Source organism: Amphiura filiformis, chromosome 20, assembly GCF_039555335.1.
Source record: "Amphiura filiformis chromosome 20, Afil_fr2py, whole genome shotgun sequence".
NCBI classification, from domain to species: Eukaryota; Metazoa; Echinodermata; class Ophiuroidea; order Amphilepidida; family Amphiuridae; genus Amphiura; species Amphiura filiformis.
This window is the reverse complement of record NC_092647.1, coordinates 9322429-9341531: the sequence shown is the minus strand read 5'-3', so window position 1 is coordinate 9341531 and position 19103 is coordinate 9322429. Positions and strand designations below refer to the sequence as shown.

General features: G+C 37.4%; 1 protein-coding gene across 1 annotated transcript in view; it reads left to right on the top strand.

The window, feature by feature from the left end:
* The window catches only part of LOC140143035 (uncharacterized), a 131812-nt gene that overhangs the window by 29665 nt on the left and 83044 nt on the right, over window positions 1-19103 (top strand). Inside the window, exons 10-18 of the mRNA XM_072165077.1 lie at window positions 4839-4921; window positions 6029-6148; window positions 9161-9232; window positions 9867-9899; window positions 10412-10570; window positions 12097-12185; window positions 13868-14009; window positions 16863-16904; window positions 18198-18371. Coding sequence (XP_072021178.1) covers window positions 4839-4921; window positions 6029-6148; window positions 9161-9232; window positions 9867-9899; window positions 10412-10570; window positions 12097-12185; window positions 13868-14009; window positions 16863-16904; window positions 18198-18371 — 914 coding nt within the window. The remainder of the gene's footprint in view (window positions 1-4838; window positions 4922-6028; window positions 6149-9160; window positions 9233-9866; window positions 9900-10411; window positions 10571-12096; window positions 12186-13867; window positions 14010-16862; window positions 16905-18197; window positions 18372-19103) is intronic.

The window sequence follows — 19103 nt, the reverse complement described above, 5'->3', positions numbered from 1 at the left end:
AGTCCGCGCGTATTGTACACTATTTATGCACCCCGCCACATCAATCCTGCAAGATGTAAAAGTACAGCATGTATTACGCCAGTATTGTACACTATTTATGCACTCCGCCACATCAATCCTGCAAGATGTAAAAGTACAGCATGTAGTACGCAGTATTGTACACTATTTATGCACTCTGCCACATCAATCCTGCAAGATGTAAAAGTACAGCATGTAGTACGCGAGTATTGTACACTATTTATGCACTCTGCCACATCAATCCTGCAAGATGTAAAAGTACAGCATGTAACGCGAGTATTGTACACTATTTATGCACCCCGCCACATCAATCCTGCAAGATGTACAAGTACAGCATGTAGTACGCGAGTATTGTACACTATTTATGCACCCGCCACATCAATCCTGCAAGATGTAAAAGTACAGCATGTAGTACGCGAGTATTGTACACTATTTATGCACTCTGCCACATCAATCCTGCAAGATGTAAAAGTACAGCATGTAGTACGCGAGTATTGTACACTATTTATGCACTCTGCCACATCAATCCTGCAAGATGTACAAGTACAGCATGTAGTACGCGAGTATTGTACACTATTTATGCACTCTGCCACATCAATCCTGCAAGATGTAAAAGTACAGCATGTAGTACGCGAGTATTGTACACTATTTATGCACTCTGCCACATCAATCCTGCAAGATGTAAAAGTACAGCATGTATACGCGAGTATTGTACACTATTTATGCACTCTGCCACATCAATCCTGCAAGATGTACAAGTACAGCATGTAGTACGCGAGTATTGTACACTATTTATGCACTCCGCCACATCAATCCTGCAAGATGTAAAAGTACAGCATGTAGTACGCGAGTATTGTACACTATTTATGCACTCTGCCACATCAATCCTGCAAGATGTAAAAAGTACAGCATGTAGTACGCAGTATTGTACACTATTTATGCACTCTGCCACATCAATCCTGCAAGATGTACAAGTACAGCATGTAGTACGCGAGTATTGTACACTATTTATGCACTCTGCCACATCAATCCTGCAAGATGTACAAGTACAGCATGTAGTACGCGAGTATTGTACACTATTTATGCACTCTGCCACATCAATCCTGCAAGATGTAAAAGTACAGCATGTACTACGCGAGCATTGTACACTATTTATGCACTCTGCCACATCAATCCTGCAAGATGTAAAAGTACAGCATGTAGTACGCGAGTATTGTACACTATTTATGCACTCTGCCACATCAATCCTGCAAGATGTACAAGTACAGCATGTAGTACGCGAGTATTGTACACTATTTATGCACTCTGCCACATCAATCCTGCAAGATGTACAAGTACAGCATGTAGTACGCAGTATTGTACACTATTTATGCACTCCGCCACATCAATCCTGCAAGATGTAAAAGTACAGCATGTAGTACGCGAGTATTGTACACTATTTATGCACTCTGCCACATCAATCCTGCAAGATGTACAAGTACAGCATGTAGTACGCAGTATTGTACACTATTTATGCACTCTGCCACATCAATCCTGCAAGATGTACAAGTACAGCATGTAGTACGCGAGTATTGTACACTATTTATGCACCCGCCACATCAATCCTGCAAGATGTACAAGTACAGCATGTAGTACGCGAGTATTGTACACTATTTATGCACTCTGCCACATCAATCCTGCAAGATGTACAAGTACAGCATGTAGTACGCGAGTATTGTACACTATTTATGCACTCTGCCACATCAATCCTGCAAGATGTACAAGTACAGCATGTAGTACGCGAGTATTGTACACTATTTATGCACTCTGCCACATCAATCCTGCAAGATGTAAAAAGTACAGCATGTAGTAGCACGCGAGTATTGTACACTATTTATGCACTCTGCCACATCAATCCTGCAAGATGTAAAAAGTACAGCATGTAGTACGCGAGTATTGTACACTATTTATGCACTCTGCCACATCAATCCTGCAAGATGTACAAGTACAGCATGTAGTATGCTGAGTATTGTACACTATTTATGCACTCTGCCACATCAATCCTGCAAGATGTACAAGTACAGCATGTAGTATGCGAGTATTGTACACTATTTATGCACCCCGCCACATCAATCCTGCAAGATGTAAAAGTACAGCATGTAGTACGCGAGTATTGTACACTATTTATGCACTCCGCCACATCAATCCTGCAAGATGTAAAAGTACAGCATGTAGTACGCAGTATTGTACACTATTTATGCACTCTGCCACATCAATCCTGCAAGATGTAAAAGTACAGCATGTAGTATGCGAGTATTGTACACTATTTATGCACTCTGCCACATCAATCCTGCAAGATGTAAAAGTACAGCATGTAGTACGCGAGTATTGTACACTATTTATGCACTCTGCCACATCAATCCTGCAAGATGTAAAAGTACAGCATGTAGTACGCGAGTATTGTACACTATTTATGCACTCTGCCACATCAATCCTGCAAGATGTACAAGTACAGCATGTAGTAATGCGAGTATTGTACACTATTTATGCACTCTGCCACATCAATCCTGCAAGATGTAAAAGTACAGCATGTAGTACGCGAGTATTGTACACTATTTATGCACTCTGCATATTAGTACAGCATGTAGTACGCGAGTATTGTACACTATTTATGCACTCTGCAGATTAGTACAGCATGTAGTATGCGAGTATTGTACACTATTTATGCACTCTGCAGATTAGTACAGCATGTAGTACGCGAGTATTGTACACTATTTATGCACTCTGCAGATTAGTACAGCATGTAGTACGCGAGTATTGTACACTATTTATGCACTCTGCAGATTAGTACAGCATGTAGTACGCGAGTATTGTACACTATTTATGCACTCTGCAGATTAGTACAGCATGTAGTACGCGAGTATTGTACACTATTTATGCACTCTCAGATTAGTGCATAGTACGCGAGTATTGTACACTATTTATGCACTCTGCATAATTTTCGAATGGCTTTTTAATGGCTATATGGTTCTAAAAGTGAATGAATTTGCAGTTATAGCACTGGAAAGTATTAGTTAAATTAGGCTAACAGGGATGACAATCTTACTGTCAATATGGTAAATGGTTTGAGAAAAGGACAAGTCCCTTACTTTCCATGTTTTAAATAATAATAGTCATAATATTCAAAGCCTTGGGAAAATATTATTTTAAAATAGGACTTTTGGTTTGTTTCCATGCCAACTTTTATTCGTCCACCATAACAATTTACCTTAAATTTCTAAATCAATGAAAACTGCATACCATAAAACCCCGTCTACAAGCAGAGTGCTTCTGATGAAAGCTACATTAATCCAGGCACCATTATGGAGTTTGAACAAATAAATTACGGATCCAAGCATATGCAACCAAGTATTATTTTAAGACCAATCTATTATATTGGTATATTTACGCTTGCTTCGAATTAATTTAGCTTTCATAAAAAACACTATATATGCTTGTAGACAGGGTTTTACGGTATTTATGTTCTAAAGACACAAACCTAGAACTTTTTGTCAAAATTTTTTTCTTCATTTTTAAAATATGGGTCAAAACTGATCAAAATAAAATTTTTTGCTTATTTTGAACAAAATCTGGAGGATGTTTAAAGGCATTCCCATAACCCAATGGGGTTTCTGACCTTGGTATGTCTGGCTTTTGTACACATGTGGTATAGTTGACCATACCTTGTATTGGGATTGTGTGCAGATGTCTGGTGTTTTCATTCTTTTATTTAACATTCAAAACATTGAGACTTATGAATAAAATTAATGCAGTGGGACAATATGAATGTTTCCTGTAAGAAAGTCAAATATAAGTTATAAGTCTCAACCATTAGCTTGTTGGCTGCAGTTTTAAAATTACCATTTTGTGTGTGTGTGGCAATGGAGACTTTGCCTTTAAAATTAGGTTATATTGATCAAATATCCCAAACATAGTGCATTGTAAGAATGCTTTTAAGCCTCTGCTGTATAAAAACAGTATAAAATCCTAAAACTGTTTCTAGTTTTGTATCTTTAGAACATATGCAATTTGGTGGACAAAAAAAAATTGGCATGGGAAATCAAGTGCTTTTCTCAAAAACGGTTCATTTTCACAAAAATCTGCTGTGCTAGTTGTTACAGGCATTAATTTTGCATGGAGCAAACTGCCCATTCAAAATGATGGGTGCCCTCAGTCGTCAACCGTCTGGATTGACGACTGAGAAAACTATGTGGAAAAAAAGTAACAGATTTTGCAACAGGATTCCTGTGGCATAGAGCATGCGCAGTTGTGCCAAATTGACCTTTTGACTGAGTTTCTTGTTTTTAGAACTTCAAAGCGTGATCTTGTTCACAACGGCGCGCTACAGCGAAGCGGTACACAGGCGCCGCTAGTCAGCCGCGCTATAGCGCCGCACAACCAAAGTTGCATTGACTATTTTCAGAAGTCCGTCATGATATGGACTGTAAGATAATCAGTCGTCACTATGAAGCATAAACACAGTACATGCACAGTGTAGGCAGCTGATTGGAATTAGTCTAGATGGGTGGATGGCTTTTACCACTATGCTGAAAAGTAGACCCACGTTAAGAGTGATATAGTTGGCCTCTCTGATCTATTTTGTGCATGTTATATAAAGTACATTACATATAGAGTACAGGACTTTGAATTAATAATTTGTGATACTGCTGGTGAGATATCACAAAACAATTCTTGACATAAAATATATTGATATTAATCCACGATGTTATAAGGTACGCTGATTACAAGCTGATAGGAACTTAGTTTATAATGGTTGCTATTATGACATGTGTTAATCACAGGGATGGAGAGAACCAGTTTATTACCAGTCAATTTGAAAGTTTGCGAAACATTGGAGTGACTGATGTCTACATTGGGATATCAGGTATGTTGTCATCAAAATCTAAGGGGCTGTGCAATAATTATGAGTCCTGGGGAGTGTCAAATTGGTGGGGAACAAAGAGTTTTGTTGCCAGCCAATGGGGGGTCTATAGCAAACTGAGAGGGTGCAAGCAATATTTTGAACACATTCATGTTGCACCTTTTAAATAGAATTGCTCTAAAAAGGCTTAGGAAAACAGTACGGAAATGCTTAAATGTGATGCGATGAAGCAAAGTGAGGCGGATGTCAGAATTGATTTTGACCTATAGCCAACAATAGTATTCAACTTCCTTTGTATTTTATTGTTCTGAGCAACACTAAAATGACCATATTTCTGGAACCATAAGTCTAATTATAATGGGGTTTTTAGCAAAAGGAAGCTCTGAGAATGGCTCATGTAATGAAATTGAAAACTGAATTATGATTTTGATCAACATCAGACTCATTTAGCTTGTTTACATCACAAATAATTTATGCATATTTCTCTGTTCACTGCGCTCTCAATATATATCTAGAATATGGTTTGCTAATTATGATCCCAAAAATTTGGCATGTGTGCAAAGGGGAAGGGGCAAATATTTTTTGACAGGCTGACTGATGTAGGGGAAGGCAAGCAATTTTTAGTAGGCTGAGAGGTGGCAAGCATTTTTGGCATGCCATTGGGAATTTTACCTCCGAAGGCTCATAATTATTGCACAGCACCTTATTGGATTAAAAGCATGATTCTTTTCAGGAATATGTTTACAAACCAAAGAAAGAAAGAAACACTTTCAGCTGATACTTTCCCGGGGATACTTTGCTTTTTTGAACAAGTTCATTAGGAATGTTAATTTCAACTGAAGATTTTGTTCATTTGGAACAATTCCAATGAAAAATGAAGATCTTCTACTCATATTTTTGTGACATTTCACCGCTACACCAGGGTCACATTCTTGTGCATCATGTGCCCCTTACATTTGTGGTTTGTACTCCATAAATTGAAATTGACCAACAGGTCCGATATAAACTGCATGCACCCCATAAATTTTGTTAATGATAAAGGCGTGCATTATAAATCTCAATAGTTATTATATGTTCATATAATTTTCATTTGAATTGTATATACTATAGATGTGGTGAATGATGGTGAGTTTAAATGGACACAAGGAAGTGCTGTGACTTATAACAACTGGAATACAGATATGCCTTATGATAACCCAGGCCAAGATGACTGTGGCAGTATGTATACAGGTATGTTACAGGTATTGCACTACAGATATGCCTTATGTTAATCCAGGCCAATATGACTGGCAGTATGTTTTCAGGTATGTAAGATATGTAGTGCCGCCGACAAGGGGGGTTAAGGGGGTATGTTACCCCTGGGCCCGGGGTCCTAGGGGCCTGTAAAAAATAAAGAAAGTATACCTTAATGGGCCCATGTGCGTTCATTTAACCCCCAGGCCTGTGATGGCTCTTGGCGACACTGCAGATATACCTTTTGATAACATTAATATTTCATAATTGTGTAAATAAAATGATGGGACATGTCGTTTTATTAAAAAACTAGCGGGATACCCGCGCTTCGCGCGGGTCCCCGCTAGATGAGTAAATGGGAGCGATCACTAAAACAGGAGGAATTACTGAAAAGGTAGAATCATTGAAAGGTAAATTTTATTTTTCTAAACCTGTCCCTTCTTGCATTTCCATTTTCTTTTCAGTTTATTCTGCACGGGCCTAGTTTGTTTCCATTAAAACAAAATGCTATTTAGCTTGTGATTTTCCGTTTCCATGTTATTTATCTATCTAGGCCTAACCCCATTCCCATTATTTTCTAAATCTATCCTTTCTTATACGTTTCCCTTTATAGCTTCATTTTTATCAGCTGCTTAGCTTGTGATTTCCCGTTTCCTTCAGTTGTTATTTATTTTTCGAGATTAGCCTGAATCATTTCTTGGCCACCTCGCAGTTGGCAGAAAACAGGGCAATGTTGTTCTGCGTATGGTTTTTTAATGGAAATATTATTACGCGGTTCACACTGTCCTTATTACCCACAATGCCACTGCATGCGATTTTGCATAGCAACACAACAGTTTTTTATGTTATTCTCTTAGTTACCATCAATTTGTGCAAAAATGAACCTCAGATGGTTTAATGGCAATATGTACCCGATCAATGTACGAATAAATCAGAGCTGAAAGTGAAATCATCTCTGAGTCTATTCGTGCACAAGATTTAGCGACTTCCTTTTATTTATATAGATGTTGAATTTTGTAACAAATACAGGCACCATAAAGGCATGATTATGTCCCCTTTTAATTCTAAGCCAAACAACTGAGGTAAGGTAAAGAGAAATTTAACCCCCAGGCCTGTGATGGCTCTTGGCGACACTGCAGATATACCTTTTGATAACATTAATATTTCATAATTGTGTAAATAAAATGATGGGACATGTCGTTTTATTAAAAAATGTTGAATTTTGTAACAAATACAGGCACCATAAAGGCATGATTATGTCCCCTTTTAATTCTAAGCCAAACAACTGAGGTAAGGTAAAGAGAAATTTAACCCCCAGGCCTGTGATGGCCCTTGGCGACACTGCAGATATACCTTTTGATAACATTAATATTTCATAATTGTGTAAATAAAATGATGGGACATGTCGTTTTATTAAAAAATGTTGAATTTTGTAACAAATACAGGCACCATAAAGGCATGATTATGTCCCCTTTTAATTCTAAGCCAAACAACTGAGGTAAGGTAAAGAGAAAATTGAAATTTATTCCAGTGCCAATGTCACCAATGCATGTGTCTCTGTTGGTCGTGCTCAGTCGGCTCTTTGATGGGTTAACCATGCCGTATGCCATGTACAGGGTGTCCCCCAAAAAGAGAAACCTCATTGCGGAAACTTTTTCTCCTATTTCTGAAAAGTTGATGGAATATATTTTGGTTTGTAAAGAAACCTTTAATCGTTAGCTTTAATAAACCAAACCAATTATTTCAATAGGCTAACAACTTTTGCAGATATGCTCTTTCAAATAAATGTATTGTACCCGTTTAGGTTAAGGTGGCGTTAAAGGCAAGGATTAGGGAAATCATGAATTCCAACATTTTTGCATTCTTTCATGGTACAATCTCAAGTGAGTTTGTACTTATGTAGGAATATGTTGGCCATGTTATGAAGGTAATAAAACCGTTGCCATGGTAACCAAGCAGTCGCTATTGGCTTCTGACCAATCACATTGAAGGTTGGTTTTTTCCTGTTTTTCGCAAAGTATACTCACATGTTGAGTCATGTTCCTGCGCACCTCCACTGATTTTCCCGTAAAAAATCCCAGTGGAATTCGGGGAAGTGAAATTTTTGTTTCTTGGCCACAGATTCCATATTACCGTAACCACTCAGGTATAAGCCCACCCCCTATTTTTCAAACCATTCGGGGAACAAGGGTGCACTCGGGTATAAGCCCAGTAGTCATTTTGGTTTAGTTCTTGAATCATATCAATGCTTTTCTTTCACATTTAAGAACATATATTTACAAAATATCAGTTAAAAATAAACATTCCATACTTAAAATTTCAAAAAAAATTGACGAAGATGATGGAAATTACTGATATGAACATTGGGCATATACAAATGGGGAAGATTTTTCTTATTTTTAAATTCAACTACTAGCCCCTCCCCGGTTATAAGCCCACCCCCAGTTTTGAAGTGAAATTGTCCATCTAGGGGGTGGGCTTATAACCGAGTGGTTACGGTACTTACAAACTTTTTACGGGAAAATCAGCAGAGGTCATTTGTGATGTTCTTGAACGATTTGACACCATTCCAATATTTATTTGGACATTTGCAATTTCAACATATGAGGGCAGTATCCAGGTCTGAAATTTCTCGGTCCCTGGAGAGAAATAATCAGAGGAGGTAGGGTGCTGAAAACACTGCCAAAATTTTTTTTAAATTATTATCTTCTTCTGTGCCAAAGATGAAAACGTTCCATAGATCTTTAATTTGCATTTAAAACCACCTTAACAAAGGGTTGTAATTGAACTATTTTTCATTTGGTAAAACAAGGTATTTTTAATCCAAAAAAAAAGTAGTGTTGCATTTTTCTGGAATTGGGAGTAATTAGAGAGAATTGACAACCATGATTGGTAAAAGTAAAACTTCCACTATTTGCTTTTGAACATGGCCTGAAAATAAGGTTTGGTAACACGGAAAGCATTATATGCACACCTTTGCTCTATTGTGATTTGATCCATTTACCCTAGGTGATCTGGCTGGACGTTGGGATACAAAGAATTGCTATCTTCTACAAGCTTTCATATGCAAGGTTCAATTGGGTAAGTAAAAGACAGAGAGATATAGTAAACGCAATACATACTGTACAGAATCCATGAACACTATTCATAATCTTCTACTCACCAGACTGTTGCCAGTGAATATGTGGTAACATTATCAGTAGAAACATTTCTTGTGTTGGCCTACTACAAAACAGTTCAAGCATTCAAAATCTGTTCTTGAAGGTCACAAAAGATATTTTATGGACTTCTTCATGTTCCCCGCTAAATATATGAGTAGTAAATTGTCACCATGCAATAGCGCAGTAGAAACAACCCGATGGCAGTGAGAGGATGAAAATGCAGGTGACGGTGGAAGTGTGGTTATGTGAGGTGTAAGAGAGCTCATACTCTGTATATTTTTCATATACTAGTCTAAGTTAAACACACTTACATGCAGACGTTTCGATAGCTACCAGCTATCTTTCTCAATGCTACTGTTGATGTGATGATCGCTGAACAGCTGTTGTTGATCACTGCTTGACGATTTCTCCATCAAGGCCTTTCAATACACACCCACCCCTACTCTCTATCGTCTCATATAACCTGAGCAAGAACCAATGAAATTAAAGGAAAACAAAATGTTCTTAAAAGAACATCTTTTCTAATGTACATGTATCACCTTTTCTTTTCACAGGCAGAGTAATTACACCTGTTCCACCAGACCAAAGTAAGTTGCACATTTCTCTAACATTTTCTTTACAAGCAAGCTTACTTTGACTTTATTATTTTGAAGTAGGTTTTCTTAAATCCATAAAAAGTATATTTGTGTGAACAAATGTTTGTTGGGGACACTAACCTGTCCAAATTCTTTTGGTGTGATGTGGATGTATTGATGTATGATCAAATTTTGTTAAGTTTTTAAAAATTATTCCCATTTCCCAAGCACAAGGCTGGCCCTCTTCCACAGGAGAAGTATGGTTTTTTTTTCAAATGTAATTGGTCAGAGCTAATCATTTTGAAACTAACTAGCTCCTACTCCCCCTGCTTTACCTATATCTTCCACAACTGGAGTGAGTATTTCCCAATTGGAAGTTACCCAATTGTCATTCTATTCAAAACTTGAAAATGGAAGACTTTAGCTAAATCTTCCACAGGGGTAGTGTGGGTTTTAGATGGAATTACCTGATGAATTTACCTTCATGATCAGTACCTCAATTTTTGTGTTTTTATATCTTGTAGACACAGGTCGATGTGAATCGGCGTGGCAACTTTTTGGTGACTCCTGTTACTTTTTCTCCAGTGTAAGATCTACTTGGGAAGAAGCAATCGACATATGTGCGACAATGAGTGCCCAATTACTTAGTATACACAGTGCGGAGGAACAATCATTTATTACATGTAAGGACACAATACTGAATGTAGTTTTTTTCATGAGGGTCATGAAGTTCTGTCTCATCTCTGCTTTCAGAAGTGATAGCCCTATCATATTTTCAGGTTCGAACACTGTAGTGTGACCTTGCCTACCTCATAATGTTATTTGGTTTGTAGGTAAAGTAAAAACAAACTCTTAAAGCCTTGTTCAGATGGGCTTAGAGTTAAGTTTGTGTTAGGCTAACACTAAGCTACCTGTAGCTTAACCCAAAAGATGTACCACCGAGAAATCTCTGTGGTAGCGCACTAACACAAAGCAATAGCTGCAGCTAATATGGAGTGGTTAGGGTTAACGACTGTGAGGAGGGACCATGTGGACAAGTATCAATAAATGATGACTTGTTGTTCAGTGCACTGGAAAGGAAATAACAAATTACAAATCTGTTATCTGTTATTTTTGAAGAGGTTTAGAGTGATTTAGCATGTGCAGATATAGGTGGTGTGTGTGCGACATCCGTGATTTGGAAGTCACGTAAAGCTGTTGGTCCCATGTACAGGAAGAGTCAACCGCTGTGCAGTGCACAGTGTGCACATTAAGTGTCAGAGCTATTCGAAAAGAGAAGGGGGACCATCCCGGTTCTGATATCTGCAATCAATCCTAGGTTCCAGGATTGGCATAGGTAAAACTGTGCACGTAAAGCCTTTGCGTTGATACTCAACCATTTGAGGTAAGCACATATATGGAAGGAAGGAAGGTTTGATTAGGTTAGGTACTCTTTTCAATTCTAAGCAAATCAAAGCTGTATTGATTGCAGATTAATTTGCTTCATTGAATTCACATCCACAAACCTCCTCTGGCAGTGAATGAAATTTGTCCAGCATGATGTTACGAGGTGACATCTTAGCTGGAATCCATTATAAATATTAGTAGACTAATTTAAAGTGTCTTGAGAAAAAATCTGTTGGTCAACTTAATTGTGTAAAATTGAAGCAAAAAAAATGTATTTGACCTAAGTGCCCTTCAATATTTTTCAAGTGAGCAACTTTCTAAGCACCTCCTTTCCAATGCACCTGTACAGCTAAATTACAGTAAAGGACCTCAATCATGCAATATATTTTATCTTATTTTATTCCCCATACAATGTCACAATAATCGAAATGAGGGACAATAAGTGATTTAAAAAGCAAATTTAGTGTGTGTTGCGGGAGAATATTCTGAACACGCCTAAGTTTAGAGACCAATTTATCAGTGTTAACACTCCAAGTGAGAGAGGGGTCTGACCAAATGCCAAGATATTTGAAACAATGTTTCTTTTAGAGGACCTCAATCATGCAATCTGCAGGGTTTTTTTTTATAGAGGACCTCAATCATGCAATCTGCATGTTTCTTATAGAGGACCTCAATAATGCAATCCCTACATGTTTTTTATTTCTCCCATTTAGGTATTTTAATACTGCAATATTTCCTATTTCTATCTTTTCATGAATTTTGACTGTCTTACCTGACTCTTGCTATTTGTTCATTTTATATTTTTGTTTGTTTTCTTTTGTAGCTCGAATGGACGTCTACAAGATAGCTACATGGATAGGCTTAAATGATAAGACTACAGAGGGAACGTTTGAGTGGAATGATGGCACACCAGTAAGAAATGCTTTAACAACTTATTTTCATTTCACACAAATATAACCCCTCCTGGTGAGATTTGGTAGAAAGGTTGGTGGCTGCTAAGAATAGCTTAGTTACAATCTCAAGTAACTGGAAGTATGCTAATTTTAGCTCGAAATGGTGTAACAAAATTGACCAAAATGTGTGATGTACATCTCCATTTTTTTATGTCAAGCATATCTAAGCATTATTTATTATTTATTAACAGCTGAAATATATAAGATAATGCTGATGAAACTTTGGTTAGGCACAAGTGACCTGGTGAAGGGAATTTTCGTAGATAGCTGGTTAGCCACAAGTGACCTGGTGAAGGGGATTGCCATAGACAGCTGGTTAGGCACAAGTGACCTGGTGAAGGGGATTGCCGTAGATAGCTGGTTAGCCACAAGTGACCTAGTGAAGGGATTGCCATAGATAGCTGGTTAGGCACAAGTGACCTGGTGAAGGGGATTGCCGTAGATAGCTGGTTAGGCACAAGTGACCTGGTGAAGGGTATTGCCGTAGATAGCTGGTTAGGCACAAGTGACCTGGTGAAGGGATTGCCATAGATAGCTGGTTAGGCACAAGTGACCTGGTGAAGGGAATTTTCGTAGATAGCTGGTTAGGCACAAGTGACCTGGTGAAGGGGATTGCCATAGACAGCTGGTTAGGCACAAGTGACCTGGTGAAGGGATTGCCATAGATAGCTGGTTAGACACAAGTGACCTGGTGATGGCGATTGCCGTAGATAGCTGGTTAGGCACAAGTGACCTGGTGAAGGGATTGCCATAGATAGCTGGTTAGGCACAAGTGACCTGGTGATGGGGATTGCCATAGATAGCTGGTTAGGCACAAGTGACCTGGTTAGCTGGTTAGACACAAGTGACCTGGTGATGGGGATTGCCGTAGATAGCTGGTTAGGCACAAGTGACCTGGTGAAGGGGATTGCCATAGATAGCTGGTTAGGCACAAGTGACCTGGTGAAGGGGATTGCCGTAGATAGCTGGTTAGACACAAGTGACCTGGTGATGGGGATTGCCGTAGATAGCTGGTTAGGCACAAGTGACCTGGTGAAGGGTATTGCCGTAGATAGCTGGTTAGGCACAAGTGACCTGGTGATGGGGATTGCCGTAGATAGCTGGTTAGGCACAAGTGACCTGGTGATGGGGATTGCCATAGATAGCTGGTTAGGCAAAAGTGACCTGATGAAGGGGATTGCCGTAGATAGCTGGTTAGGCACAAGTGACCTGGTGAAGGGGATTGCCATAGATAGCTGGTTAGGCACAAGTGACCTGGTGAAGGGGATTGCCGTAGATAGCTGGTTAGGCACAAGTGACAGCCAACAATCGGGCTTATTACCCTGATCTGAACCGTAACAAGGTCTTTTATCATGGGTCATCTGCCCTGCCTTTACAAGATGAGCCATGGAGAGAGTAGAATTTGATTTTAATTTGAGCCTGTGACATCTTGCACCAATGGCAAAGGTCTTAACCAGAAGTGTGCCACGCTGCTTCATGCTTTAGGCCTGTTTGTTTCATACCAAAATGAGTACACTACTGTTACTCTGCTCAGGTAATCAATGGGTCGTTTACATTGTAAGAAAATGGTTAAAAAAGGGTCGCATTTCCAATTTTCTCTCAAAAATTTGCAGCAAAATTTGTTCCATTCATTTCCTTTAGCTTGATTTCAAAAATTGGTGGACCAATATGCCTGATGGTGGTGGTGACTGCGGTAGATTGAAATCTGGCATTGAGGCTATGGGATCTTGGCGTGATTTTACATGTGGATCAGGCTCAAACTATATTTGTAAGAAACCAAAAAGTAAGTTTTTCTAATAATGTGACACAATCTGCTCCATGGGGGCCAAAGTATGCATTTTTTGAATTTCCATAATTATTACCTTACACAAACATTTAGGCTAATCATACTGAAAACACCAAAGGTCTAGCATACCTGGTTCTAAAGATATGACGTTTTGTGATGTCTATTTTCTTATGTATTTCATTGTGTTTTACTCCATATTTTTTCCTTTATCTCAATTTCAAATTTGCCACCTTTGGCCCTGTGGACCAGATCATGTCACATATTTTTAGCCTATACATTTTATTTGAGAATTTGTATTTATGTTTAAAAAATTATGTAAAAAACAACAACTTTATAATGTTGTTTAAGCCTATTTTAGCTGTGAGATTCTATGTAGCAGGCCCAAACAATTTAGCTGAAAAATGCACAGTCCCGTTAAAGCCATATTGTAACATTTTCTCATGAGTGCATCCTCAATTTTTCTAGAAATCTAGATGTTTGCACTAATCTAATGTACCAGGGTCAGAAATTCGCAACCAAGTGCGAGAATCCTTTTGAATTCTCCCGGTGGAATTTTGCAAGAATCAATGGATTCTCGCCAATTTACTTTGTATGATAAATTGAAATATTTATGAGAATCCATTTAGATTCTTGCAATTTTGTTGATGAGAATCTTTGCGAGAATGGATTCTCGGATTCTCGCCGAATTTCTGACCCTGTGAACTTTGATGGACTAAGATACCCTACAAAAATCTAACCCTAAATATGTGACATGATATGGTCCATGGAGGCCAAAGGCAGCAAATTTGAAATTGAGATTAAGGCAAAAGTATGTAGTAAAAAACAATAAAATACATAAGAAAACGGACATCACAAAACCGCATAACTTTAGAACCAAGTATACTAGACCTATGGTGTTTTCAATATATGATAGCATAATGTTTGTATAAGGTAGTACTTGTAGTAACTCAATTTAAAAAAATGCCTCCTTTGGCCTATATGGACCAGATTGTGTCACATATGATGTATTTCTGACAAAATCTGAGATTTAATAATAATAAACCCTGTTTTCATGTTTTATTGTGATTGATATATTAGTTGAATGCATACCAGATACCCATATAACACTGTACATGTACAAGAAGTATATAACATAAAAAAAAGAACTGATCTGAGTCACATTTGACATAGTTGCATCGGCGACATAATGCGCTGGTATTGTATATAGTGAATTTCTTAAAAGAAGACAATGAAAACTAACATTTTGTGGGTTTTATGCAAATGTTACAATATGGCTTTAATTTGGATGTTAGTGCTGTCTTGTTTATGATCTGTGTTAGACCTAATAAGTACCCAAATGTTTGTGTCAGCTACATTTAGGAGGCACTTATTAGAACACTGAAATACAACCTATTTCCTGAACCCTTCTGTAAAGCAAACAGGTTTCAAATTCCACCATTCTGTTCATCATCAGTAAACTCAATTGGGAAAATTAGTGTAATCCTATGCTTCTGCCGGTATTTAACTCCTCTGCCTGTATCTCTGTTTTTTGTTTTGTTTTAAGTAACTTGTTGTTGTGTGTATGTGTATATATATTTTTTTATTTGATGTGTAAATTGTACTTTGTAAAGCCTGCATCTTCAGCTCATGCTGCCTGCTGGCTACTTGTGTGCGTGAATAAATAAATGAATTAAAAAAAAAGCAAGTCAAAATTGGGAATACACACACATAATCCATAAAAGATACGGTGTATCTGAAGGCAAACTCCTAATAATCCAAGCATGCAAATTAAGATTGTAATTTTATTTTGACATTTGACATAATTTATTTGTACCAGTGCATTAAATATTGGGGTGCTTAGACAGTTGTCATTTTAAAATTTCTACAGTGGGTGCTTATTAGGGAGGCACTACCCAGCAAACACAAAACTTTTAAAACGTTTCAAACAGGTTATATTTTGGGGTTTGGTTTTAGTAAAATGTTTTCATAACATTAAATGTTTCATTATATAATGGTCATGAAAATGTTTTTTAGAACATTTTGTATGAAAACACGCTACAACAACATTTTGAAAATGTTGATCAAATGTTTTATACCAAATATTTTGTCAACACTTAAATAACAGTATGTTAGAATATTTTTCAGTGAGTTATCAAAAAATGTTTTTGAATGTTATGAAAACATTTTATACTCTTTAAATATTAACTGACATTTAAACATTTTCTGGCAACCTTTTCTAGCTTTCTGTGATTAATGTCAAACTAGCGGTCACCAGTTTTTTTGCGGTTCGTAAATGAAGTCAAATATTTGCAAATGCTTCACCAAATTCTTTTTATTGCAAACAATTTTACCAACTCCTTAATATAATTATTACAGATTGATCGGTTGTTTCATTTAATTCAGCTTAATCTTATCAACATCTTTGTTGTCCCTGCCACACTCTCTTTCCCCCTTTACCTCACATCCCTCTTCTCCCACTTGTCTCTTATCCTCAATCCCTCAAGTTTTTCTGCCCTCTGCCTCTACTTCTTCCCATCAGTTGTAACAAAATATGTTTCATTATGGCGCAATTGCATAACTTACATGCAAAAACTAATGCAACCTGCAGTCATCGCATAAATACGCACAAACAGTAATGCTTTAGCTATATGTGATAACTAGTTCCTGTGCTGATTTAAATGTGTTACACATGCAAATCTTTGTTTGATCAGGTTTTCTAAGAAGTCGGTATCATGTGATTTCCAAAATAATAATCCAACATGGTATTTAGCATAATGGTGTTTAGCACAGGGCTATATAGAGACCAACCTAATTCCACTGTGTGATAATTAATTTATTTTGGTTATTTCTATTTAATTCTTCTTTCTTTAGTTGATGATAACACACCAGTGACACCCAGTGTAAAACCTTCATGTAAGTTTGAATTATTCACTTGTATTAGTTTAGATCATTTTAGATAATGATGTCTAAGATTTTTCCCAGGGTTTCAAAGAAGCATTTTTAGAGACTTATGACAAATAATATTTTCTTTGAAATGGATTATTATTGTCATACAGTATTTCTAGACCACTTGACATGTGACATCATTGCCTGGCAGTATGCACACAAATTATGGCAATTTCAATTGTTTGTGCATACGCATCGTAGTTTGTTCAGGGCATGTGCAGTTTAAATCACCCACCACATTTCATATAGTACAAGAAAGCCATTGAACAGTGTAGCGGTTCGTTCAAGCACATCGATAGACCAGTCCTTGCCTTTGTTGATAAACAATGATGACAAGTGGTCTATAATTATATGGCTTTTCTTGAAGTGACTCTAAATTTCAAGTTCAATTTTAACTTTAAGGGGGTACTACACCCCTACCCAATTTTGGGCCTATTTTTGCATTTTCTCAAAAATTATAGCGCATTGGTGACAAGTAAGATAATTATAGGGGCAAGGACTACAACTACTGTACTGGAAATTTAATTTCAGCTCAGACAACAGTTGTGGAGTTACAGTCAAAAATGAGGGAAAACCAATATTTGATCAATAAATCAATAACTACTTTCCTTGAGTTGCTGAATTTTCAGTGCAGTAGTTGTAGTCCTTGCCCCTACAATATACATATCTTACTTGTCACCAATGTTCTATAATTTTTGAGAAAAATGCAAAAACAGGCACAAAATTGGCCAGGGGTGTAGTACCCCCTTAATAACAATATAAGTTCAATTTAAAGGCAGGAGCATCCTCAATGAAAGTCTACAATATTGACTTGTTTATTATTATAATGTGTGTCTTTCACCTTGATCAAGTGTGAATTACAACATGTTTTACCATGCAATCAAAACAAAGGACTGTGCCTAGTAACAGTAATACTTTGAAAGGAAAAAATGTGATCAATTGCAAACATTGTGTTATAAAGGTAAACAAAATGGAAGGTAAAAAACACGATATCAGAAAAAACAAACAAACATTCATTATATAACAAAAGAAAAACAAAAATACATTAGAAAACAAAACAAATACAAAAATCCATTCTAAGAAAAGAAAATAATCTAAAACAAATATCATAAAAAACAAAGCAAACAGAAAAACATAAAAATAAGAATACAAAACAAAATAGACAGTTAAACTCAAACATTCATGCCACATTCATCTGCATGTAGATGCTACAAGAATACTTTGTATTTTATGATGATAATGATTTGTGATATCATCCAGATGCACATGACCTTCATTGTGGTGAGAAGTGGGAATTGAATGTGGATTCTGGCCTGTGCTATAAATTTGAGCTTGTCACCTATAAGCCCTGGGCTGAATCAAGAACACAGTGTAGGATGGAAGGTGGTGATTTAACTAGCATTGGAGGTTATGATGAAGAAACTTATATACTGGGTGAGTGTCAACAATTAAGTAAGATTACAAATAATGGCAAATCAGTCCAGCTGAGGGTTGCAGTGAGTTGATCACCTGCACATCCCCTTCTTTTATGGATTTGCCATCGTCATCATGCAGTTATCTCCACTGCAAATTCCACAACCTTTATCTCACTAAACTGGATTATTCCATAGTCACCATATACCACTCTCCCTATTGACTGTATGTTATTATATTAAGCTGTCAAGTTAGCTCAATCGATAAGGTGTTCGACTATGGTGCAAGAAAGTGCGGGTTCAAACCCTGGTGGTGCCTAGTACGCTCTCATGGAAAAATTGAGTTAGCTTGAAATTCCCCTGGACAAGGAATTTACTGCTAATTGTCTTGTTGTAACCCGTACTAAACTTGGGAGCTGATCCTGGTTGCGAAGGTCATTTGTGGAATGTCTAGGGTGTGCGCTCTTGAAGCAGCAAAGTCCCTGATATGTTGTCAAATGATTTATGGAATGATGTGAGGCTGTAGTGCTCAGCGACAACCTGTAAAGTGTGCTGAGGCTTGTGGATCAACGTTTAGGCATTGTGCCTGTGCGTAGCGCACTATAAATCAATGCGCTTTTTTATTTATTTTTTATTTATTGACCAAATTCTATGCAAACAACGAATGGAGCAATCAATAATTACCATAACTTGTGTTGTATGGTTGTTTGGGTGATATTTACCATTGTTTACATATGACATGGCATACAATATA